General features: G+C 36.5%; 1 protein-coding gene across 1 annotated transcript; it reads left to right on the top strand.

Annotated features, from left to right (window-relative positions):
* Positions 1-1,798: 1,798 nt before the first annotated feature.
* On the top strand, positions 1,799-11,566 carry RERGL (RERG like). The gene is made up of 5 exons (XM_044227146.1): positions 1,799-1,901; positions 3,184-3,240; positions 7,296-7,369; positions 8,443-8,591; positions 10,953-11,566. The coding sequence occupies exons 1-5, from the start codon at positions 1,799-1,801 to the stop codon at positions 11,233-11,235; spliced, it is 666 nt and encodes a 221-aa protein (XP_044083081.1). The 3' UTR covers positions 11,236-11,566.
* Positions 11,567-27,022: the final 15,456 nt, after the last annotated feature.

The following is a 27,022-nucleotide window of genomic DNA, read 5'->3' as shown; positions in this document are numbered from 1 at the left end:
ATTTATTTTTTTGAGAGAGAGAGCGAGCATAAGCGGGGCGTGGGGGTGTGGAAGGAGAGGGAGAAGAAGGCTTCCCTCTGAGCAGGGAGCTGGATGGGGGATTTGATCCCAGGATCCTGGGATCATGACCTGAGCCAAAGGCAAACGCTTAACCTACTGAGCCATCCAGATGCCCTGGCAAACTTTTAATTTTTTAATAAAAAATAATTACTTGTTTCTTTTAATATAGGTGCATGGGTTAAAGAGAACATAGCTCGTTTAAAAGTTTTTTTATACTTTGTAATGAAATGAAAATTTTGTTTCAGCTGTTACTTTGTTGATCTCACAATTTGCCATTTGCCATACATTCTTTTGCCTTTTTTTTTTTCTTTACAGAAAATATTTCTTCTTTTGGAATAGATACATCTCCCTAATCCCCAATCACTCTTTCTTTCTTCTGTTGGATTTCAAGCTTCTGCTTTTGTTTCAAGCTTTATCTACTTTTTGAAGTCCTTTCCATCCACTGCACAGTTTTCCCCAGCCTTTGGTTAGAGCCCTATTTTAGCCGTGATCATGTTTATTATAATTATAATTGTTTCATTTTTTATCATAGTATACTGTAGCTTCATTAAGGCCAAAAAGTTCTTTATAATTGTTGATCTTGTAAACCTAACATAGCTTCAACAAAAAGTGGCAGTTACTCAACATTTGTTAAATAAATGCATTTTAAAAAATCATGTTATATACCTGTGATCAACCCAGTTTAGAAATGGAACTCCCTTACCGGGGCCTCAAAATTGAGTAGATAAGATTGAATTCTTGTATTTGTTGTTGTACTTTTTTCTCAACCATCCAATTCATACATATACAAATGGGGAAAGAGAAAGGGAAGAAAGTAATACAGGGATTTGTGGTAGGGAAAAGTGGTTAAAAGTATGAAAGACCCATCATTTTGCATATTAAATTTATCTCTTTAGGTCATAGCATATTAAATTTATCTCTTTAGGTCATAGCAGGAGTAAAGTATATCACAATACCCCTTCCAAATCTTATTCCTTTTTTTGAATTTCTGTTCTTCCTAATTATTAAGTACTCTAGAAGGAAATGTAGGTTTCTGTTTATTGCTTTTTAAGCAAAATGAAGCTGCTTGGTTCATTTTTTTTTTTTCTCCGAAAACTCACTGTTGTCTATTGGTATAAAATTTAAAAAAGAGAGAGGAATTGTTTATCAGGAAAGACAATGTAAAACCCTTTGTGTCCACATAACTCATTCAGAGCCTCACATGACTCACATGAGCCCCAAAACATGGGCTGGATATTTGTGTGCCCTGTTGTCAACCCTAAACTAAGACATTTGAGGTAGTCATCCTCTTCCTTCTCTCATTTATTTTCATGACTGAGTGAACTTATTCCCCTTGTCTTTCACAGAAGAAGCCCAAGAAGCTGTAGGCTCACGTATTAATAGAAAAATCAAAACTGATCCAATCTAAGTAGATTTACAGGAATGTATACTCATCTTCTAAAAGCTTTCTTAATGAAATCATTTTTCTACATCCTAAGGAAAGGAAGATTCTGTGTACATAAAAATAGAGGATTGGGAGCTAAGCTTTCTTAGCTTAGTCTAGAAATTCTTAACTACTGACTTAAGAAGACTTTAAGTCTAAACAGTAACTGCACTGTTTTTTTTTTCTTAGCTAAATATGTTTAAAAAGACTCCAGGAAAACATTTTTTAAAGTTATTATTGGATGATAGGACTATGGGGCGGAGTTGGCCTTAGAGAAATGATAGCAGCATTAATAAAAAGTATTTTAAAAAGCGCATGCTGGACTCAAGTCAGTATAGCTCCAGAAGACAGGAGCAGAAAGACAAGATGAATGATGTGAAACTTGCTGTCTTGGGTGGTGAAGGAACAGGCAAATCTGGTGAGTGGTGTTGTTTCCTATGGCATCATGGTTCAGAGAGGAGAAAGAGAGAGAGAAATATATTGACCTAATAGATAGACACAGCTATATAATTATCCATATTACTTTTCATTAGGAATTTTCATTTTTATGAGTAAATAATACAATTAACTGTATATTTATAGAATTTATAGACAGTTTGAGAAAGATATGTGTTAATTTATACCTTTTTAAAATTCACAGGAATAATAGTAAATCCCTCCATCACTGTCCCCCTACTTGTCACTCCACCGCACCGGCCCTCACATCCACAAGTAGCCAAACAATGGTCTTGAACTGATTCTTCTGCTCTGAGACTAAGGGTGGAGGAAAGTTCATGGAGATTTGTGGATTTTTAAAAAGATTTTTAATTAATTAATTAATTAAAGAGAGAGCATGAGCAGAGGGAGGGGCAGAGGGAGAAGGAAAGGGTCAAGCAGACTCCGCTGTGCGTGGAGCCCGGCTCTGGGCTCCATCCCAGGAGCCCAAGGTCATGACCTGAGCTGAAGTCGGATGCTTAAGAAACTGAGCCCGCCCAGGCATTTACTGTTGTCCAGTGGCTTGGATTATTTTTTAAATGCAACATTATTAGAGTGAAAAAACTAAGGATGGGCATGGCTTTATAGATGCCTGGGGACTGAGCAACAGGTGCCCTGACTTTGGGAGCTCTGGATTTGTTTTATTTCACTGGATTTCGTTTTTGGTTCCATCATGATGGTCAGGACACCACCAACAGAGCTATCTGAACTTCCTGAGCCATACATCTGGCCAGACCCAGGAGCTGGAACAAGATGAACTGACACTAGAGGTCCTTTTCTGGGTGTCCTGGAGTTTGAAGTCCCAGTATCTTCACAACCAGCTATAAATGCTTGGTCTTGTCTTTGTCACTATTAGCACGCAGCACCTTGGAGCCAGATTTAATGCAATCAAGAATATAAAGAGATGTTATAGTTCTTGAATCTCAAACTTAATGAGAACTCTGTCTCTATTACATAAAGTAAGCTGCTTTACCTGTTCGCATTCATAAATTAATTACATAGTGTTTTGAATAGGCAGATCACTTTCTTTCTAGTCTTTTAATCTTTATGGTTGTACAGTGAAAATCTTGCTGACTATTATTTAGAATAGAATTTAATAAAGCTTTAAGGTCTGCATTAATGCTTGGTAATTTTTGAGCTGAAAGATAAAATCTTAAGTACATAGCTAAGTTGTCTGTGCCCTAAAACAGAAAAAAATCCCTAAGTCCAGCATGTTTGTTTTGCAGCCCTCACAGTAAGGTTTCTTACCAAGCGATTCATTGGAGAATATGCCTCTAATTTTGGTAAGTTACCACTCAAGACTTTTTTTTCACCTTTAAAATGTCAGCATTTTAATTAAACCGCAATTAAGATCACTGAAGCATTTTGATAGAATTTTCCATTGTTGCAATTTTATGCAACATATTTATACAGGTTCTGGTTGGAAATGCCAAAATAGGTACTTGAATTGAATGTTCTTATATGATAAAATTCACCCAACTTGATGTTAAGTGAGATGGATTAGAAAGGCTGTTTGTTTCAGGCTAGAACTAGAAGAACATTGAAACTGAGATTCCCCTCCCCCAATATTGTAAAGCATGTGAGTATGAATAATTTTGTAAACTATAAAACAGTTCTGAAATTAAATAAACATCTGTTGAAAGATAAGGACAAATTAATTATAAAAGTACTAGAACTACAAAATAAAGCTTATTTTAATTGTAAAACTGTGTGAAAATAACAGGAAAATTATGCCTTGATTAAAGATCATATCATAATTATCTAGGTGGCTTATCTAAGTTTCAGAGAAATTCAAAACAGGTGCCAGAACACCTTAATATAATCTTAGAAGCATTTTACTAACTCTGCTCTAAATTCATTTTGATCAGAATTAGCATGACATATGGGAAATACCACAGTGGGGCATTAATAAAAGTGAGGAATTTTGCCAGAGTTTGAGTATATTTTTGGCTCAGCAATTAATCAATATAATGATACTAATATCTCACCTGACTTAAGGCATGAGGGAAAAGTGTTTTAAATAAGAACAACAGATTTATTAAAAACAAACAAACATGAGAATTGGGAAAAAGGGATGGGAAGCCTGGGTGGCTCAGTGGGTTAAACCTCTGCCTTCAGCTCAGGTCATGATCTCAGGGTCCTGGGAGCGAGACCCACATGGGGCTTTCTGGTCAGCAGGGAGCCTGCTTCCACCATCCCCCCACCTGCCTCTCTGCCTACTTGTGATCTCTGAGAGATGTCAAATAAAGAAATAAAATCTTTAAAAAAAAAAGAGTTAGGAAAAAGGGGAATGATTTTGATTTTTTTGTTTAATAATTCCTCGAGTAATAGGAAGTTATCATTGCAAGTGTATTTTTCCATGAGAAATAATTCCCTCCACTAAAAATATTTTTTAGTGCCTTCATTCATGAGGTAACATTTCTAGAGACTTTAAAAAATAACTTTAAAGTATTGTATTGCTTTCTGTATGTATCTAAGATACTATTTCAGTAATAAAACATTGTGAATATGTTAGGGAAAGTGCTTGGAAAATGATTTAAAAAGAAATACATAGAAAGAGAAATTCCTATTGTTTCATTTCTCAGGTCAAAAACTTCAGTCAATATAACACAAAATAGGGGCTCCTGAGTGGCTCAGTGGGTTAAAGTCTCTGCCTTCAGCTCAGGTCATGATCTCAGGGTCCTGGGTTCGAGCCCTGCATCGGGCTTTCTGGTCAGCAGGGAGTCTGCTTCCCCCTCTTTCTCTGCCTGCCTCCCTGCCTACTTGTGATTTCTCTCTGTCAAATAAGTAAATAAAATCTTTTAAAAATATATATATATATGTATATATATATATAACACAAAGTAGGAGTCAGGCATGAAAAAATGTTCCAGAAAACAAAACAAAGCAAAATATAACATAAATAAAACCACACCTAAAAATAACAGCAGCAACAACAAAATGTCCCATCGATCTTTAATAAGATATAGGTATGTAAACAAATGAAGTATATACAATTTTGGCTGGTACATTTTCATTAAAAAAATAAGACTTGGAGACATTTTGAAAAGATAATCAGATGAACAAAAGGTTATTCTTGCATAAGGACAAAACAGAAAAAAATGACCTCATCTTGTAAGTGAAGACCAGAAAGGAAAAATAATAAAATTCTAAAAAGTTAAGAGTTTGTGACCCCTGCTGGCAGTTTTTAAATTGAGAGTAGATGTTTTTAAATTTCTAGAAGGAACTTTTATGGTTCACAGTCAGTAGTAAACCTATGAAGTTAGAAGGAACTGTCTGAAAATGTACTTTCAAGTTTAATTAAACTATAACAGATTTTATTAAATGTAACCTAGAAGGATTTTAATATTCATCCCTAACCCACTTAAGTTAGTTTCCCAAATGCTTGCTACATCTTTTAAACTATGGGTTACATTGCCAGAGTGAGACACACATTTTTGTCAGTAAACCATTTTGGAGAGAAGTAAGTCTTTTTTTTTTTTTTTTTTTAAAGATTTTATTTATTTATTTGTCATAGAGAGAGAAGCGAGAGCGAGCACAGGTAGACAGAGTGGTAGACAGAGGCAGAGGGAGAAGCAGGCTCCCTGCCAAGCAAGGAGCCCAATGTGGGACTCGATCCCAGGATGCTGGGATCATGACCTGAGCCGAAGGCAGCCACTTAACCAACTGAGTCACCTAGGCATCCCGAGAGAAGTAAGTCTTAAATTAAATCCCGGAGGAAGAGTTACAGAAAGGTAGTCTTTTGTTCATTTAACAAATATTTATTGAGCACCTACCATGTCGCAGTTACTCTTCTAGGTAGAGAAGCTATAGCAGAGAACAAAAAAAAGACAATTATCTAAGCCTCCATAACATTTAGATTCCAGAAGGGAGGGTCAATTTAAAAAATTAAGTTATGTCACATGATAAATGCTATGAAGAAAAAGAAAACAGCACGGGGGAATGGCACTAGTATGGTATGTGGCCATTTAAAATTGGGCAGTTAGGGTAGACTTCTCTGAGAAGGTGACATTTGGACAGAGACATAAAAGGTGGTGAAAACTGAGCCATGAAGATATCTGTGGGGTTATGTGCAGGCAGGAGGAACAATTATCAAAATTCTGAGGCAGGAAATTTCTGAAAACGTTGAGGAATGGTATGGGGGATGGTGTAGCTTAGGTGGGAAAAATTCAAGAGGAATAGCCAGAGAAGTCATGGGGGACTAGACAATGAGGACCATTCTTAGCCATTTTAAAGGCTTTGCTTTATCCAAGTGAGATGGGGGGCCATTTGGAGAGATTTGATCAGACAAGTGATATGATTTGGGTACAAGGTTCCCTTTTGCTCCCCTGTTGAGAATAGAGTAAGCATGAGAAGGGAATTCAGAGAGGGGTAAAGCAGAGCGATGAAATAGGAGGGGTTTTGTAATAATCTAAACAAAATATAATGATATGCTAACAATAGAGATGATGAGAACAGACAAATTCAAAATATGCTTTAAAGATAGGATAAAAAGGAATTTTTAATAGGATGAATATGGAAGGTAAGATAAAGACAGGATCAAGGGGGACTTAAAGCTTTTAACCCGATCAGCTGGAGTTATGGGTATGTCATTTAATGAATGGAAAACTGTGGAAGATACAGTCTTTTTAGGGAGATCTGAGATTCATTTTTGAGTGTTTCAGGTTGAGATGTCTGTTGGTGTTTAAAGGGAGATGTGCGATTGCAAGAGTTGTTTGCATCTGAAGTTCAAGGAAGTGGTCTATGTACCGATATAAATTGGGTTCCTTAGCAAAAATTGTTCTATAGAACTCTGAATGAGATTAGCAAGGGAGTCTAGATAGAGAAGAGATCCATAAATTGGACCTATGTTTGGAGAGGGAGAAGATATGTTGGGGAAAAATAAAAAAGATTAATACCGAGCAACAAGGAACAAAGAAAAAAAAACAGGGAAATATGTTGTTTTGAAAACCATATGAAGGAAACATTTTAAAGAGGCAGGAGTGATTGACGTGGGGGATGAATGCACTGACCTTAGAAACACAGATAACTCATCCACAGTTATAGGATGGGAGATAAGTATATAAGCACAATAGCATGTAGTTGAAAAGATATGGTGGTGAATTTTATTTGTAAGAAATATATATATATATGTACACACACATATGCATATACACATATATATGAACAAATAAAACAAATACATGTATTTAACCACTAACATTTTAAAAAAAGCCACTGTACTATTCTATTAGAAGATAACCAATTGCATTTGCAAGATTGTGATTCAAATATGAGTTCCTTTTTTTTTTATTCTGGAGTATTTCCATACTGCAACAAATATATGCATATTTTGCAGAATCTATCTATAGCAAGCATTTGTATTTGGAAGGGAAGCAACTGAATCTAGAAATATACGATCCTTGTTCTCAAGTAAGTAAAACAAAATATGCTTTTATTTTATTTTTTCAATCATGATTTGAAGAAGACTGGAGAAGAGTAAGTGAAAATAAAGTTGCCAATCTTAAAACTGAAATTTATTCTCAAATTTAATTAAAGTTTTAAGAGATTATTTTTAATATTATAAATTCCATTATCTAGTTTCTCTGTAAAGTTATGACAAAAATTACCATAGTACAAATATCTTTCAAATAGTGATATCAGACTGCATTTATATTTCTAGGATTTCACAATATAGCTATTAGAAGTTAATAGTTTAGGTGCGCTTGGGTGGCTCAGTTGGTTAAGCATCCGCCTTTGGCTCAGGTCACAATCCCATGGTCCTGGGCTTCGGCTCCCTGCTCCGCGGGAGCATCTGCCTTAGGTTCAGGTCCTGGTCCCAGGGTCCTGGAATCTAATCCTGCATCAGGCTTCCTGCTCAGTGGGAAGCCTGCTTCTCCCTCTCCCACCCCCTGCTTGTGTTCCCTCTCTTGCTGTGTCTCTCTGTCAAATAAATAAAATCTTTAAAAAATATATAAAAAAATAAATAAAACAACTCCAGGACACAGATTCATTTAGTTATGTAAAACATCCCTTTAATGTTCTTAGCTAAACCTTACCGTTTTTTTTTCCTCTGATTTAAATCTAGTATCAAAAATCAGTAGATAATCCCTTTGCTAATACTAGAAAATATTTTCTCTTTTCAAAATGATATTCTAACAATATCAGTATTAACAATATTAACAATATTAATTCAAAGGGCACTTATTACAGCTTATCCAACTTTCAAAAAATTTAAGATATTTTCTTAAAGAAAAGTTGCAAATGAGATAGATAATAAAACTTTATTGTACTTTCTCTTTATTTTAAGCATTTAATCACTTTTAATTAAAGAAAGAGTGGTAAGGAAGAGAGAATGAAGGAAACTACATTTTAGAAAAGATCATCAGTCTTTGGCTTATTAATGTCTCTTTTAGGTGAAATGGGCTTTCCATTAATTAATTGTCTAAGGTGTAAAATGCAGGTGGACTGTACTACCAGTTTCAATGTGCTTGATTTGTTTTCAGCCACAGAAAGCAAAATTTTCCCTCACAAGTGAGCTGCACTGGGCAGATGGGTTTGTTATTGTGTATGACATCAGTGACAGGTCCTCATTTGCTTTTGCAAAAGCACTGATCTACAGAATTCGGGAGCCACAAACTAGTCATTGTAAAAGGTAAGATATTCTTCATTCCTCTCTCCTTTCTTTTGAGTAAATCATCGTATAGCTATAAGCATCATTAGGAAGAGTTTAATACAGCCTTCCAATTACAAAATTTAACAGCCCTGAACAATTCACCTTCCATTCCACAGGAGTTACACATGTAGTAAAAGGAATAAGATGAGAATACTTTATATCCTGGCTGACATAAACAGTTACTTGCTCTGAGTAAATGGCTATTTTACAAGACAGATTCTATTGTTAACATGACACTCACTTGCAAAACCCCGGTCCTCTGTATACAAGACAGTTCACTTTGCAACCTTTTCTTTTCATTCCCACAGAAATGTTAAGGATACTAAATAAATCCAAATTTATTACATTTGGCATCCAATTCCTAGTCATTGTGTTGTTCAATCTATCAAAGCAAAATAGACTGAAGAGTCAAACCATTATAATTTCTAAGTGTGAGAATACATTTTTCTTTCACCTCCTAAAATAAAGAGCTGATCAATGATTTCCCATTGTAATTGTTTTGACACAAGTAGCTTGAAGGAAGACAGAACGGTCTCTTAAACCCTTCTTGTATTAGTAGGTGTAAGTTTAACCATATGAATTTCCCACTTAGCTTTCCTTATTTTTTGTTTTAGCCTTTTGCATTTAAAATATTGATGTTTGTTCAAGATGCTGCTACAAAAGATTCTTTGTGCTCTGGATCAGATTTTCCCTGAGAGTTTGAAATAACATTCTAATCTGAGAATCAAGAAACACAGTATTAGTTCTGAAAATGTGTATATGTGTTTTACATCTATTTTAATGCCCCCTATCAAGAAAACATGGATAATAATTGATCAAGGGTATTTCCTGGAGTCAATCAGCATACATTCCTGTTTATATCTGATTGACCTTAGGAAAAACACTTTAATCTCTAGACATAATTTTTCTGATTATAAAACTGGTAGAAACATGGTAAAGAAAAAGATGTGATTTTACCAACATACCTCACAGCTCTGATTTCCTTTAATATTACAGATTTTTTTGAACTCCATTGTTTTAAACATTAAATACCTCATTTAAGTAGCATGATTTAGATAAATTATAGTAATAAACTTCTTTTGCTATTCCTCCAAATCAAAAGAGTCACTTAAGAATAATCAAAAACATAAAAGTGAAAACACCTATACTTGATATTTTCCAGGCAATTTTATTAATGTACTAAGTATTTTTCAGCATTTCCGGTTCTCAGTCTATAGATAGAATAACAAAATATGTTACTGTTTTTTTTTAAATTGCATCTGATATTTGTGACTCAGTCTTCAAAATATTTCACTTACTCTTTCCCATTAATCCTTTATCATAATTTTCTGAATTACACAGAAAAAGATATTAATACTCTGAAAAGTCTACATACTGTGCTTTTTTTTCCCCTCACCACTCACATCATCATGTGAATGAAGCTAGCTTTGAGCAGAATATAAATACAGTATCTCTTCAGATAGAGTTGAATACTGCATTTGTCCATACTTCCCCTCAAGTGGATAACTTGGCAGAGTTCCATGGCATTTGAGGACTAGTTGTCTTACTATAGCCTTCAAAGAAAATTCTGTTTTAGAAATGTGTCACTATAAAAGGAGAATACATTGATATTTGCTGAAGACATTATCTTAACAAAGAAATGTATTGCTTAAATAAATAGAAAAATTCTACAAGGTCCTGAGACCATAACATTTTTCTCTAGGGTATGGTATAATGGATATTAACAAAGAACAAACAGTAGTGAGTAATGAGTAACATTTTCTCTGGGGAAATCATATCTAAATTGTTAAATTACAGTAACTATTCAGCAAAGAGACATTAGTTAGTCCTTCTCTTTCAATTGATAAGGAAATGAAAAATAATACTTGGTAAGCATCTTTTGTTGGCGGTCACCGTGCTAGGTATTTTTACATCCATCATTTAATTGAATCTCTATGAGAATTCTGTGTAATGAGCGTTATTTTACCATTGTTTTACATATAGGAAAATTGAAAGTGGGAAGAGTAACAATCATGCCTTATTAGTAAACAGATCCGTAATTCAAGAATAGTTTTATATCAGTGCAGATCCTATGCTTTAAGAGTCTTGCCACTTCTGTGTCTCACACTACGTTCTATCTAAAGTAATTTTTGCAAGTAAGTGGGGATATGTGTCATAGACATATATAAGACTGTAAGGAACACAAACTCATGTGTGTGTGCGCACACACACACACACACACACACTCTATCTATCTATATGTTTTTTTTTTTTTTTTGGTCCGTAATTCGTTTTGATATACACTTAATGAGAAAAAAAAGATGCAAAATAATCTTGCCAGAGTTGTGTTCTGTATTTCAGAGCTGTGGAATCAGCCGTGCTTTTGGTTGGTAACAAGCAAGATCTCTGTCATGTACGAGAGGTTGGCTGGGAAGAAGGGCAGAAGCTGGCATTGGATAACCGATGCCAGTTCTGTGAATTATCTGCAGCAGAGCAGTCTCTGGAGGTAGAAATGATGTTTATCAGGATTATCAAGGACATCCTGACAAACTTCAAACTCAAAGAAAAGAGAAGACCCAGTGGATCTAAATCAATGGCTAAATTGATCAATAATGTATTCGGAAAGAGACGGAAATCTGTTTAGCAGACGTGTTATCCTAGGGGATTTATTATATCAGAGAGTTTCAAGTATTCACGTGATCATGAAATTTACCCTTTGTATGCAGATTTTTTTTTTTTTTTTTTTAAATAATTCTCTTAGCGAAGTGAAATGGCCGAACATAAGCCATAGCTTTGTTTTCAGATACACAGTTTGCCTTTTTGGTTGTTTGTGTCTGTATACTCTGCTTCACATGAAACCTTTTTCTCTATGACACAGAATAGCACTCGCTATAGCTTACTGATGCATTGCTATCCGATTTGCCTTGCCAAATAAACTCTGCTTAATAATGTTATTAAACTGCCATTTCAGAGGCCTCAGTTGACCTTTATTTTATTTATTTCTTTTGATTGAAGTATGTAATTATATTTCATATAGTTAATGTGTTACAGTGCTGAATTTATAAATTTCTAGAAGTTCACAATTTAGTAGAAATGCATGAATTTAATTTTGAAAATGCCTTTACAGGAATTCAGTGAGTTCTTGATATTGCTTACATCTGGATATTACTTATTACCCATACTACTTATTTTGCCTATAGCTTAGGCCTTGAAGATTTAAATTCCTTGCCTGTAAGTATAGTCTGTATTTGGTCTGATGATGAAAAATTCTGCCTCTCCTTGTATTCTTTGCTAAGAAGGGTAATGATCATAGAGAAATTAACTTATACAGCTTTTCATATGAAAAAGAGCAGTTGATTTTAGTTCACATAGAGATCCATACATCACAGGGAAAGAAAAAAATAAATGCTGTTTGCTAAATATATAACCTTGAAGACCTTATTGCCCTGAAAGAAACACCTTATTAGACAGACATTTGGGCCTTCTCAGATTTCTTTGAGTACAGTTTCCTTCAGAAACCAACCTTTTACCCCCCGCACTTCAGTACCACGGCCGTTGGCCTTGCTCCATTTCACATCATGGTCCTAGACCTAACTTCAGCCAAATCACTGATAAATTAAGGTTAGGTCTCCGAGAAGTTAAACTGGGAGCACAAGCAATGGTACATATGTTGGTTAGCATGTATTGGCAGGACCCTGGGGGGCAAAGGTGGAAGAGAATCTTGAGTAGAGGGTGGTACAGAAGATTCTGCTGCAAAGGGGAGAATTCATTGACGTGGTGTTACCATGAGTCATGATTACTCATTGTAAGAGTGAACCTAGAGCTCATTGGTGCAGCTTTGGCTGTTCCTCAGGAGCCTAACCTGGACACACTAGAGTAAAAGTAGTGGAAATAATAAGACATCGTGTGGTAGAATACAAAATAGTTCAGAACTTTCATAAAGATAGGGGAGTTAGAATTGATATGATGTAGGTTGACCCAAGAACCTGCCATCTTGCTGTGTTGCTTGGGACCATTACTAAGGAAGTGAGGAGGCACAGACAACTTTGAGAAGCTTAACAGTGGCTATACTTACAGGTCAGAATTGGCAGTGGGGATGCTGCCATTGAACTGTGCTCCTCTGTATCAGTGCAGGTGATAGAATCCTGGAAGAGTAGAATCAGAGTGCCGGCATTTAACTAGGTTCCTGTTATTCACCCACTCAGCCCCCAAAGAAGTGATGCTATGTCCAGGGTAGAGGCTCCGTTTCTAACACTGGCTGGTTGGAAACTTAGAAATAATGTGCTCAATCAGCTATATAGAGGCAAAGCCCATATTATAAGCTCAGGCATCTCTTCCATCTGTGGAATGCCACTGTGACCACTATTATCCTGGATCCATTTTGTAAGCACAAGGATGGCCAAGAAAAGAGGCAGGTTGATATCTGCAGGACAGGTCATTCTGTCCACTTGGTTGCAAAGTGAGTTCTCATCGGTGGATGCTCTCTGATGGGCAGTAGCATGATACACAAATATATGTCTATTTTATGCTCTCTCCAGGAGATCCATTCACACAATTTTTCTCTAGTTTTTCTTGTCACCGTCTTCCACTTTTACTTTACACTGATCTCAGACCAACTGGCAAAACCACTGATGGCTGCATAGAAATCTGTACCATGTGCCACCTTTTCTAACATACAAAGGGTAGATAACCAAGTATACACCTCGAAGCTCTGGCAAATGGGACAATGAATTTCTTGGTAACCTCCCTGTAACGAGGCCCAGTCCTCTTATGGCTGGCACTAATATCTCAAGCTTAGGAACGCTTTTTATCAATTCGGAACATTCAGATTAGATTGCTATGTCAATGAGAAATAAGCTTTTTTCCCAAAGATTTTATTTATTTATTTGACAGAGAGAGACACAGCGAGAATGGGAACACTAGCAGGGGGAGTGGGAGAGGGAGAAGCAGGATTCCCACTAATCAGGGAGACCGATGCAGGGCTCGATCCCAGGATCCTGGAATCATGACCTCAGTGAAAGTCAGACACTTAGTGACTGAGCCACCCAGGTGTCACAAGAAATAAAGTTTTTATTGTGTAATGTTATTTAGCAAATTCAGTGATACAATATATTTGGTCAATTATTTACAGGGATTGTATTACTCTTTTATAGCCTCAATATTCAATAACATTATATGTATAAGTATATATGTCAATATATACATATCAGTTTAACCATTAGGCCTTAATGTTTTTGTTTTTTTTTTTCTCCTTATTCTTTTGGGTAATCTCTGTTTTAAAGATTTGAGCTTCATTCTTTAAAATTATTTTCCCAGTTTAAGAAATATTCTTTTAGGATGATTTTGTGTGAAAAACAACCTATTAATTAATGTTATATGCAAGAACTCTAATGTCAAAATGGTATGAAAATTCTTTAATAGCTTAATCCATGCATACGTGTCTGTGATGAGTCAGAGTTCAAAATTCCTCTGTTAAGGATACTAATATTTGTATATATTTTAAAATTTCATTTATTATACCTTGATTTTTTTGTCAGGATGACTTGGATGACACATCTTGTTATGAGTCAATGGAACAGAGTAATGCAGACAGACATTCTCATACACGCATGCAGGCGCACAAAAGATAACTATGTGAGGTGATGTGCTAATTAACTTGATTGCAGTTTGATTTTGGCAGCCATTTTACTATATATATATGCATATTAAACTATCATATTACAGCTTTACTTTTCAATTTACCTTAACCTGGGGAAAAAAAAACAGTTTTACATTTAAAAAATGTACATTTTAAGTGTGGTTTCTGTGAAGCAACTTTAGAAATGCACACTTGGGGCACCTGCGTGGCTCAGTGGGTTAAAGCCTCTGCCTTTGCCTCAGGTCATGATCCCAGGGTTCTGGGATTGAGCCCCACATCGGGCTCTCTTGTCTGCAGGGAGCCTGCTTCCTCCTCTCTCTCTCTGCCTGCCTCTCTGCCTACTTGTGATCTCTGTCTGTCAAGTAAATAAATAAAAAATCTTAAAAAAAAAAAAAAAGGAAATGCACACTTGATTATTTTCCAGAGTGATACTTAAAAGTACTGGATTAATTTCCCCATTTATGCTGTGACAGTTTTAAAACATGTTCACACATTTTTTGACACTTCTATCAACAGGTTAAGTCCAATTCCCCTCTCCATGATTATGGATCACCCTTGTTGACTCTCTTTTAACAAACAGAATAAGGTGGAAGTAATGGGTAGGACTTAGGAGACCAGATTGGGAAAGGTGCTAGAGCTCCCATCTGTTCCTGTGTCAACTGTTCTCAGCTGTCCCATCTGTGCCTCCCTGGGACTCAGCTTTGGGAGCCACGAGTCAACAAGTCTGAATCAGGCTGCCCTAAAGGCATCTAACTGGAGATACCACCTGGGATTAGTAACCACAGAGCCACCCAGCATATGAGCAAATCTTCAGGTGATTCTAGCATCTAACCTTGGACTAGCTGATGCCAAATAGAGCAGAGATGAGTTAGTAGCCCACAGAATTAGGCCCAACTGCAGATTTGTGAGAATAATTAATATCGTCATTGTTTGGGTTTTGTTAAACCATTGCTTTCAGGTTGTTAAACAATAATGGATCATCAGAACAGACAATTTATTAAAACTTTTGGTAATTCAGATCATACAAAAGATTTGGCTTTCTTCTTGGGGAAAAATGGTGAAAAAGGACTCTTCCAAACAGCTTCAAAACAGTCCAGAATCCAAAGTTTTCCCACTGTTAGTTTTTTTCTTGGGAATGTAATTCACATGTAAAGCAACTTGCAAAAACTTAAAAAAATAATAAATTACAGTTTTCCAAAGTGAGAAAACCACATCTGCTTACAGAGAAACAAATACATCAACATTAGACCATAGAATATTGTAGGTTGAGGATAGCAAGTGTGTCTATAAATCTTGGAGATAGTTAAGCTGTATCACTAGGCTGGGAATTGCCTATGCTGCTTCTAGTAAAAGGATGCTGTCATTCACTTTGGATGAGCTTCAGTGAGATAACACATAATGAGGGGCAACAGCAGAGGAAGGGAATGCCAAAAGGGAGGGGCCTTTAAAATGGTTTTGATTTAATACAAGGCATGCACTATTAATAAAGGGGTTGAATGATACCTGTATGTTTTATAGGTTTATAAATTGGCTGTAGTAAAATATTTTACATCTTAGATCACTAGGTATTGTTTCAGCTTATTATGGGAGATATCTATCTAGAGTTGACTGAATTGTATTAATCTGAACCTAGTTTAATGATGCCTTAACATTTTTATGGGGGAATTTAATGTTTGCAATATCCATGTTCCTTATTTGAAAGCGTGACTTATAGGTTTCTCATCTTCCTTAAATTATGAAATCCTTCAGCTAATAAAGGAAAATGATTATAGTTTGCAAAAAAGGCAAAGTCATTTAATAATCCATATAACTGTCTATTGTAGGACTTTGCATAATAATTGTAATTTAGCTATTAGAGATTCTAAAGGCAGTTATCAGTCATACTCTACAATTCTGGGGGAATCACGCAAAGCCCAAATTATTGAAAGTATTTTAAATTCCCAAAGAAAAAAAAAAGACACACTATAAATTGGAAATATACTTTATAATGACAATATATTATTTTAAATCAAAGAAGAAGGTCATCATAATTTTCAAATGTATACCAAACAGATTGTTTTTCTTTCTTTTGGATAAAGATACAATTTAAGTTTACTTTTACTAATGGAAACCCAAGTTCCTCTAAGGAGGAAATTAGCGGACTGTAAAGTGCTGTTGCAATGTGGAATTTCACCAACATTTAGTAATCCTGGAACCACTAAGCATAAAAAATTAAAAAAAAAAGAAAACAAAAAACAGAACACTGAAGATGAATAAGAGATCAAATTACTTGCCATGATATGAAAGCATGACTGTGAGTTACCTCCGTAGTATTCAGACCATTTTATAGGACCAAAGATGACTACTTAATAACTAGACACTTGGAAACATTCAAACACATATAAAATTAGACTGGTATTTTTTGCAGAAATAAGTTTACTTTCAAGGTAATAAATTATTCAGTTTTGCATAATTTGAGTATGGTTCTACACATAAGCACATTTGGGGGTTAAAATTTTGGGGTTGAATTGGAGGTAGAATGTTTAATTCATTCAAACAACAATTATTTAAAAAATAACCAGTTGGTTGATTTTATCAGAATATTTTAAGGCCTAGACAAAAAGAAGTCTATGTTTTACTTATGCAATATTCTCCACAATAAGAGCGATTTTGAGCAAAACCTGCTAAGAAGTAGTTAAAAAATTATGGAATTTGATCATTGTAAATTACAATTTATTTTTTTAGTAAAATTTTTTTAAAAGTTTAATATATTTATAGAGTAAGACTAACGCACATGTGTGTTTCTGTATATGTCTATAGATAGACTACATGTATATCATATGTATATGTAAGTATGTTACTATTTAATCCAATAACCCATTCAGTCAAAGGAATACAAAATATCAAGTGAAATAACGGCAAAGAAATAATGGAAATAGCAAAATAATTTTAAAAAGGAGGATTAACATATGTGAGAAAAGTTGCATTCAAAATTATAAAATTGGGGACAGATTCCAGGATGGATCCCTTTAGAAGAGGAAAAAAAATAGTGCAATTATAAAATGGGGAATGACTGGGTGCATATAAGTGTTAAAAGAATTGGTTTGTAGCTATATAACATGAATAGCTGCTTATCAGCTTAGCATTATAGTTAAAATAAGTGGGCATGAGACAAAAATGAAATTGAACAGTTCGGAAGAAATGGAAATACAACAGATACTATGAGATAATGTTCCCATTTGTCTCAGCAAACATTAGAATTTGAAGAAGAATTAGTGGACCTCTATAAAGTATTAGAAAATTGAACTAGGAGGAAAGTTCACAGAAGGAGAATTTTTTACCAAAAACAAAATATATGTTCTTTGGGTATCTTATTTTATAACAGTGACTAACATGCCAACTTAGAAACTATATATAAAATTAAAAAAAGATATTTTGAAAAAATCTATTTTCTCCTACCACATTTTGTCTTGTTGAGATAAATATGTTGGTTTGTGACTCTCAGTCTTCTAAGAATCGGGACTAGAACAGCAAATGCTTATATTACTTTTTTTTCTTTAACACCCGTGGCTGTGTCAATTATCTAGTAGAGGACACTCACCAGAGGTTGTTGAGGGAAAATGAGGGAAGATAAGTGCAGAACTTTGATTATGCTCTTTTACTGAATATCTTTAAGCAAATTGAATTTCCCCTATAAGGAAAATATAAAACAACCTAGCTTTAGTAATTTTATTTTACCTTTAGAGAACCACTAGTAAGGAATATCTATGAAAAAACTTTGATTTGTACACATTGGCATATATTTTTTAGTCATGAGGATTTCACTGAGACATTGACTAGTTAGGATGACTGAATCTGTCACTTTCCAATTTTCTATTGAAATTCTAATTTTAATTAGAATAATGATAGTTTATAATAGCATTGAAATTTCATATAACAGAAATCAGCAGAAGCTCAGTGTTTCACTAAGTGAACTGAGAACTGAAATGAGGGAAAAATCATAGTTTATGTTTGTTCTACCTTCTTTACTGAAAATGCATCATTTGCCTGGTACAGATAGCTACAATATGCTGCCCTTTCCTTAAGAAAGCTTATACACAGCTTTGCATAATTGGAAAACTGGCCATCTTCTCTTCCTTCCATGAACATGGTTCTCTGAAATAGCCACATTCCTTAATTTCTCTCACTCAGGACCCTCTACCAACACCTCCTTTTCCTTTAAACATTCACAGGCAGAAGAGTAAGAAGAGTGGGAGTGGCAAACTGCTTCTTGGCCAGGACAGTGTTTATGGGTAAAGGCAAAAACAGAGAGAAGTAGAGATTTGGTTGCTGGAAATGTTAGGGCGGAGGCTCAGAGATTTGATTTACTATGATTCGCATGTTGTATTTGTTTAAAAGGAAAACAAAAACAAAATAATTTGTGTCCTGTGACTCACTACATATGATGATGGCAAGTTTGGGAACCACCTCTCATGGCCAACTAAATCAATCCTGATTATGTATAGAAATTATGCTGAGTTGGGCACAATAGCCAGACTCCTGGAGTTGAGACTCGAGAAAGAGAGCTACACCATTCCCTTCCCAAAATAATAATTAAGAGGGTTGTAAGATAAGGAGAAGATAGGTGCACCATATGTTGGCAAATCAGACCACAGAGCATCTTTCTTTTTATAGGGATCAAGAGAATTCAAACAAACAAATCCCCCTACCACACATATACATTAAAAATAATGGACTTTTGAAAATGTTCCTTAAGACAAAAACATAGCAATATTAATTGGAAGGGGGAAAGTATATATCTAGAAATAATTTTAAAAATAAAAATTAGAATAGAACTAGAATAGAAAGTCTAGAGCAGACTTTAAAATCTGCATTTTTGGTAAGGAAGCGTCGAATCGGCATTTCAGAACATCATTTAAATGGCATTGATGTAAAACAAGAGAAGGTTTTTAAGACCACGAAGAAGGACAAATGAATGAATGTATTAAAAAGCATATAATGTAAATATTATAGATGTGAAGAATATAATTAAAATAATAGTCATTATAGTAGATAATACTTATTCCTGGACTATAAACTTAGAAATCCACAGAAGCAATAATCCTTATCCTGGTAGTACAAACAGATAAAATTCTACATCTCAAATATGAGTCGGTGTGTTTTAAGAAAAAGATACAGGGGCACTTGGGTGGCTCAGTGGGTTAAGCCTCTGCCTTTGGCTCAGGTCATGATCTCAGGGTCCTGGGATCGAGCCTGCATCGGGTTCTCTGCTCGGTGGGGAGCCTGCTTCCCTCTCTCTCTCTGCCTGCTTCTCTGCCTACTTGTGATCTCTGTCTGTCTGTCAAATAAATAAATAAAATCTTAAAAAAAAAGAAGAAGAAAAAGATACATATACTAGTCTCTCAGAAAGTAAAAGCATGTAAAAATTAATTGAAAAAACTCAGCTGACTTAAATTTCTTTGTAATTATATAAACAGAAGTTACTTAAAGAAAAGTAAAACTTCTAAAGAGTTTTGAGGGTAACTGGCAAAATTCTAGTTAAAAAGACAGCTGAATTCTAGTTAAAATGTGAAGGCAAAAGAAAGATATTTCCAGATATGCAAGTGTTCTGAAAAAATATTCACAATTAGTGTTATTTAAAAATTATCAAAATTTCAGTTCTAATAAATACAGAATAATTGAAATTAAGAATTTAGGAAATAGAAGGCTATAATATAAAAGCAATTGTGGTAGGTTTAATTATATGCATAGAATGATATATGTGATATTATTTATTACCAATGACTAAAGTGATACTTGTAGAAATCTAGGCTGTGAATAATCAGAAAAACAAATTATTTCAAGTAGACTTTGTTAAAGCAGAGAAAAAATTTCGGTAACACTATTGTCTAAGAATATGGTCAAGCTAGTTACAGTAGAAAAAATAGTTATGTGGACTATATAATCATTTTTTTGAGTATATGCTAGGTATGTAGCACAGTGCTAGACGGCATAAACATATTTTATAAAAAGATAGGAAATGCACTACAAAGAAGATATTGTTATCCTATTTTACATGGCTTACATCTTTTACACACCTGCACAGAATTAAAAAGATTAATCTAGATCAAAGGCCGGTTATTGCCTGAGCTAGAATTCACGAATAAATGTAGTTGGTTCTAAACATCTCTCTCCACCTCCTCCCTCAATACTACTGAAAATTCTATACACATGTTAAATCATTTCTCCAAATGGTTTTGAATTATACAGGGAGATGCCTGTGTTTTGGTAATAAAAATAAAAGCAAGATACAAAAGCGCAGGTAGGTATGACTTTATGTACAAATGTATCACAGAAAAAGGGTTACAAAGGAATATACCAAATGATTATTAGCTCTTCAATGACTTAGCTCTTCGATGACTATCTCTTTGTGTTTTTCAAATTTCCTATAAATGAACATTAATCACTTTTGTAATTAAAAGACAAAGATTATTGTTTTTATTTTTTTTTATATTTTATTTAATTATTTAACAGAGAGAGAGTATGTGAGAGAGGACAAGCAGGGGGAGAAGGAGGCAGAGGGAGAAGGAGAAGCAGGCTCCCCACTGAGCAGGGAGCCTGATGCAGGGTTCTATCCCAGGACCCTGGGATTGTGACCTCAGCTGAAGGCAGATGCTTAACCAATTTAGCCAGCCAGGTGCCCCTAAAGATTATTTTAAATTTACAAATGTTGAAAGAGTTTATTGAGCTGATTTACAGTAAAAAATTAGGGATTATATGGATTATCTATGAATTACAAAAACCTCAGCAGTTTACCCTTATTATTAAGATCTTATAGATCTTTATTTTTTAATCTAAGTCAAATCCCAAAGATTATTAATCACATAGATTTTCGATTTTACAGGTGGATTTTCTTTTTCCAATTTTCCACAAGAACGTGCTATGTTTATAATTTGGAAAAAAATAAAGAATATGTACTTTTTGTATATTTGATCAAGATAATATACATATAATAAAATGCCTATATTTTAAGTACACAGTTCTGTGAATTTTAAAATATTTTTTAAAGATTTTTATTTATTTATTTATTTATTTATTTTTTTAAAAGATTTTATTTATTTAGTTGACAGAGAGAGATCACAAGTAGGCAGAGAGGCAGGCAGAGAGAGAGAGAGAGGAGGAAGCAGGCTTCCTGCTGAGCAGAGAGCCCGATGCAGGACTCGATCCCAGGACCCTGAGATCATGACCTGAGCCGAAGGCAGCGGCTTAACCCACTGAGCCACCCAGGTGCCCTTTATTTATTTATTTGACAGATAGAGATTACAAGTAGGCAGAGGAGATAGGGAGAGAGAGAGGAGGAAGCAGGCTCCCCGTCGAGCAGAGAGCCTGATGTGGGGCTCGATCCCAGGACCCCAGGACCATGACCTGAGCTGAAGGCAGAGGTTTTAATCTATTGAGCCACGCAGGAGCCCTGGTTCTGTGAATTTTAACAAAGGTATTCATCTGTGTAACTGCCATCAAATCCTGATTAAGAGCATTTCCATCATTTTGGAAACGTCCCCTGTGGTCCTTTCCAAACAATCTGGAAACCAATTTGCCAATTAAACATAAGTGTAACTTTATAAACAATAATAAGAATATGCAATTATTATAAACAACAGAAGGAATATTCAGTCTTTAGGAGATGACTACTCCCATGTCCCATGACTTCAAGCTCCAAGACGTGGATTACTTGTGTGTCCTGTTCATTACCACTTCCACAGGACTTAACCACACTGCCTGGCACACAGTTGGAGCCTGTAACACACTCACGGAATGAAATTTGAATGCATTTTATCTGCAGGCACTTATGTGAGAGATTTTAGTAGAAATCACTTTTTAGTGTTTTGTGGATTCCAAACTGGTGACTCTTCCTATGTAATTCCGTGTTGAAATGGACCTCGAGAAGGCTCGTCGCCAGCAACAGCGACTCCATCAGTTCTAAGGGCTTCCGACGACAGCGAGGTCTTTGATACCAGATGTCAAATGTCATGGTGCCTCTTTTCTCAATCCTCCCTCTTCTGTACTACAGACGACACAATTCCTTCTTGCAGGTATATCCATGGTAACCCCAGCTATGACCTCAATCAAATAGGAATTTAAGAGACGACAAGAGTTTTGTATTACTATGTGAGAGATCCGCTCATGCATGGAATCTATTCTTTATCTAAAATTTGCAGTTTCTGGGGCCCCTGGGTGGCTCAGTTGGTTAAGAATCTGCCTTAAGCGCAGGTCCTGATCCCTGATCCCTGGGTCCCTCTCCCTACCCTCGATTGTGAACTCTCTCTCTCAAAAAATAAAATCTTAAAAAAAAAAATGTGCCGTTGCTTATGTAACTCACTGTCTTTCTCCTTGTGCAGCTAATGACCTTTATGTCAAGGTACTCGTCTAGGAACTGGTGAACCTCTAGGTCCTAGTACGTGTGAAACCTACACATATATTCACTTTAAAAACAAATAAAATAATGTTGATCAATAATCTGTTATGGGCTAGGCTTTGTTCTAAGCTTTAGAGCGAGAGCAGCAAACAAAACATAAAACTCCATACCTTCATAAAGCTTATATTTCAGTGGGAAGACACAGTGATAAACCAAATATGTAATTAGAGAGGATGTTGGATAAAGATGAATCCATAAGGATTACAGAGAAAAAAGTTAGTCTGCCAAAAAGGACAGGCACATGGCAGGAATGCCCGGGGAGAAAGATTCTGAGCTATTTTAAATGAGCGTTATGGAATTTTTGAGCAGATCTTTTGAGCAAAGTTGCGAAGATCACCAGAGAAGCATTCATGGAACAACGACTCTTTGTCACCAACCCCCACCACCCCAACACACACCCAGTCCAAAGTGGTGTGGTTTATTGGGGTCTAGGGCCAGGCAGGCTGTGGTGGGGTGGAGGGGCTCTGCGTCACAGTACTCTAGGAGGATAGAGGTGATGAACGAGGGCCGCCTGCCCCCTGAGCTTGCAAAGCTTTCCACCACCGCACTATCTCTGACCCGAGAACTGTGAGGCCAGGCCGTCCCGGGCAGGGACTTAAGGATGACCTTGGCGGAGTCCAGCTCCAGCTCTCCAGGCGGCTGGAGTATAGCCACCATCATCTTCATATCGTCCTCAGCGAGCTGGTTCCAGGGCTTATGCTGCCCCGTGGGCTGCAGTTCTCCATCCGGTCATGAATATCCATGCGACTCTTCAGGTGCACCTGTCAATAGCCCCGCTCAGTGCACTTGGACTTCTGCACCGCCTTGGGCCCTCGGATGGGCACTCCCAGCTGCTGGCAGAAGTGGGGCTGACACTCTTGGTGGCTGCTGGCCACCGACTTCAGCTGGAACTCTTAGGGGAAGGGCTGCTTGCAGAGCTCACCCCTGAAAGGCCTCACCCGTGTGGGTATGGTTGTGCTTGTCCAGGTTGGCTTGGGTACAGAGGGTCTTGCCACAGAGGTGGCCCTGGAAGGCCTTCTTGCCCATGTGCATTCGTAGGTGCAGATTGAGATCAGCCTCCCAGGTAAAGTTGTGGCTGCAGAACTCACACACAGATGGCCTCTCCTTCCTGTGCAGGCTGTCTCTGTTCCAGGCTGGTGCCCCCATTCCTTGCACAAGAACAGCTTCTCCACAGGGAGCTCAAAAGCCTCCAGCAGCTGCAACTCCCTTGGGACATGAAGCACTTGGTGCGGGGGTGGGAGGGGGGACAGACGTGGGGCTTGGCAGCTCGGTGAAGCTTGATCTTGGGACTCTGCAAGGCCCTCTTCGTAAACTGCTGGGGGCAGGAGGAACACTTGTCGGGCGTCTTTCTTCTCCATGTGGGATGCCAGGTGCCACTACAGCTCCGTCCTCCAGCCGAAGGTCTCCTGGAACACCGAGTACCTGAAGACCTGCTCCCAGCCCTTCATGTAATTTTGTGGTTTATGCTCCGAGAGTTTCTCCTTCTGAAAATAACACCTTGCACATTGGAGGCACTGGAAGGGATTCTCCCCAGTGTGTTTCCTGTTGTGGACTTTTAGATTATATTTGCTAAGGAACTTCTTTGACAGAAAAAGGAAGGCCTGACTGTCCTTTCACTTGTTTCTTAAGTGCCCTGAATTAAAAATAATTAATTTGCCAAAGTGACATATTTTGAAGTGATACATTCTAATTTCCTTCAAAGAAGTATGGATATCTTCTAGGATGATAGGGGTTGGGTACCTATTTTTAGAATACAGTGTGTGTGTTGGGGGGGGGGAGCAGCACCTACAGCAAGTATTACAAGCTCAGTGAAAAAAATCCTCTATGGATTTGAGAGCTGACTGGAAAGTCAGACTAGGACACAGTCAGAGGGAAGATGATGGCACAGTGTGGGGAACAGACTGCTTGGCCTCAGTAACAGTGAAAAATATAAAGAAATTTATAGCATGCAGGGGACCTGCTTAGAATTACCAACAAATGTTTCATATATTCTTCTAGCCCGGAAACTTTTATGTTTACAGTTGTTTGATAAATATCTCATTACAGAAAATCCTAATCCTTTACCCAGTTTTAGGATAAAAGATGCATGCATGCATCTGGAATTATGAAGACAGACTGAGTGTGTGAACTTTGCAAAGGCAGGGCTCAGTCTAACTCATAAACCAGTAGGAAAACATCTTGATCGTGTGCATCAGCGACTATGTCTCTGGACTTTTTAAATCCTCTTCTTTTGTTATTACTTTTGCTTTTATTTTTAACATTAAAATTGCTTGTGTTTTTACTTCTAAGTATCTAATATAAAAGTCATTATCTCACCCTGCTCCTTTAAAACACAGTTATAAAAGCATTTCTTGTATCACCATTAAATTTATTAGTTTCAGTGATATTTTGTTCCGTGTACGATAGGAAGTTAATAGGCCTCATGAACTGTATCTAGAATACAAGTTGTACCGGTAGCATATTCCAACCTCTAAATGCCTTTCATGTCAGCATGAGAGATACCATCAAGCATTTGAAAGCTCCGGCCTATTTATAAAGATACCATCAAAACCTGCCTGATGTAGCTGACTTATGAATCAATTATCTGAACTACACCAAGTGATGTATCTATTCTGAATTTTAGAGTCATATATTTGAAGCTAAACTACAAACAGATAAACTATTCAACAGCCTATCACGATTCTTATCTTCATGTTTATATCCATCAAATGTGGGGAGAATAAAAGCAAAATCTTAGAGATTTTACTGGGAAGTGTTTTAAAAAAAAAATCACACACAAGTTCTCTCTCTCTAGCACATATGCACACACACCTGGCTGTCAAATTACTTATGACCTGAGGGAAAAATGAGCACAGATGAAAAAGTAAAATTTATTTATTTATTTTTTAAGATTTTATTTATTTATTTGACAGAGAGAAATCACAAGTAGACGGAGAAGCAGGCAGAGAGATAGGGGGAAGCAGGCTCCCTGCTGAGCAGAGAGCCCGATGCGGGACTCGATCCCAGGACCCTGAGATCATGACCTGAGCCGAAGGCAGCGGCTTAACCCACTGAGCCACCCAGGCGCCCGAAAAAGTAAAATTTAAATAAAATCAAGTGCACAGGAAGGATTACTCTTGTTGTAAAGGAGAAAATAACAATTGGTAAAATTTATTCTCATGAGGTCTATGTCTTAAATGGTTGAGTAGTGCTGTGAACAGAAAGGACATTGTTGTTATAAACGTTACAAAGCCACTGGATGTGGAGTGGGAACGGTCCTGTTTCATCCCAGATGTTGTCGAAAATAAGCCAAACGTAAGAGAGATGTGTTTCCTTTCTCTTCCGTGTCTAGGCGACGCTTCACAAGATATATTCAATGTAAGGAGCTACACTTTGTTTGTGAAGATTAATTATGTCACTTATGTCGCTTGTCTTGGAGGATTCAGCTTTCAGGAAAGTGTTCCTCACACTGACCAACCAAACCCACGAGAAACGGAAACATTAAGGTAACAATGGATTAATACAGACTGGGAAAAGTAGCGACTTTACTTAATGAGTTATCTTCTCAATACAAAAACCTGGGTAGGATACCAAATTGATATTAGAAATTTGCTTTTCTGCACAGAATTTTAATAAAAGAAACTCAACTTACTGCTTCCTCGAAAGTAACTGCTAAGGTGAAAGTAAAAAATAAGAGGCAGGTCGGCAAAAATGCTGATGAAGGCATTTGGAGTTTAAGATAACAATAAACCAAGATTTCCAAAGTTGTGTTCCCTATAGCAGAACCTCCTGGGGAGAGGGTGTTTGCTGTGAGGGGATGGAGTTCATTCAAAATGCAGACTCATGGAAGGGTTGAATTGCTGTGTGTACACCTGAAGCTGACATGGCTCTCTGTTAACTAACTGGAAATTAAATAAAAACTTAACAAAATGCAGAGTTCTGGACCTCACTCTGGATTTACTAAATTAAAATCTGTGGGCATATCCTAGGAATTAGTCTTAATATATTTTTTAGCACTTCTTAGGCACACTCAAGCTTGAAAAACCTTTTTTGTTAAAGGGGGAGTCAAGAAAGCTAGCATGGTAAGCAGGAGACAGGTCAGGAATGGTGGAGGCATCACGATAAAAGTTTTGGTATTTACAACTGAACATGGTGGGCAGCCACTGAGCAGGAGAATGATGGGCACACATGTGTGTATTTAAAATATTATTCTACTTGCAGAATAAAGAAGGGCAATGCGAAGAGAAGCGTGAAATCTGGGAAACCATAGTCAGAAGTGATTGTAGGGATCTAGTCCCGAGATGGTAGTGGGTCGCACTCATCATAATTAAAACAATATTAAAAGCCATAGCTAACATTTAGTGAACCACTATGTGCCAT

Source organism: Neovison vison, chromosome 12 (genome assembly GCF_020171115.1).
Source record: "Neovison vison isolate M4711 chromosome 12, ASM_NN_V1, whole genome shotgun sequence".
Lineage (NCBI taxonomy): Eukaryota > Metazoa > Chordata > Mammalia > Carnivora > Mustelidae > Neogale > Neogale vison.
Note: the sequence above shows the minus strand (reverse complement) of the source record. Positions and strands in the feature narration are given on the sequence as shown.

Coding starts and splice junctions, on each gene's coding strand:
- RERGL (XM_044227146.1), top strand. CDS start 1,799: ATGCTGGACTCAAGTCAGTATAGCTCCAGAAGACAGGAGCAGAAAGAC. Junction 1,902..3,183: donor TGAAGGAACAGGCAAATCTG/GTGAGTGGTGTT, acceptor TTTGTTTTGCAG/CCCTCACAGTAAGGTTTCTT. Junction 8,592..10,952: donor CAAACTAGTCATTGTAAAAG/GTAAGATATTCT, acceptor TCTGTATTTCAG/AGCTGTGGAATCAGCCGTGC.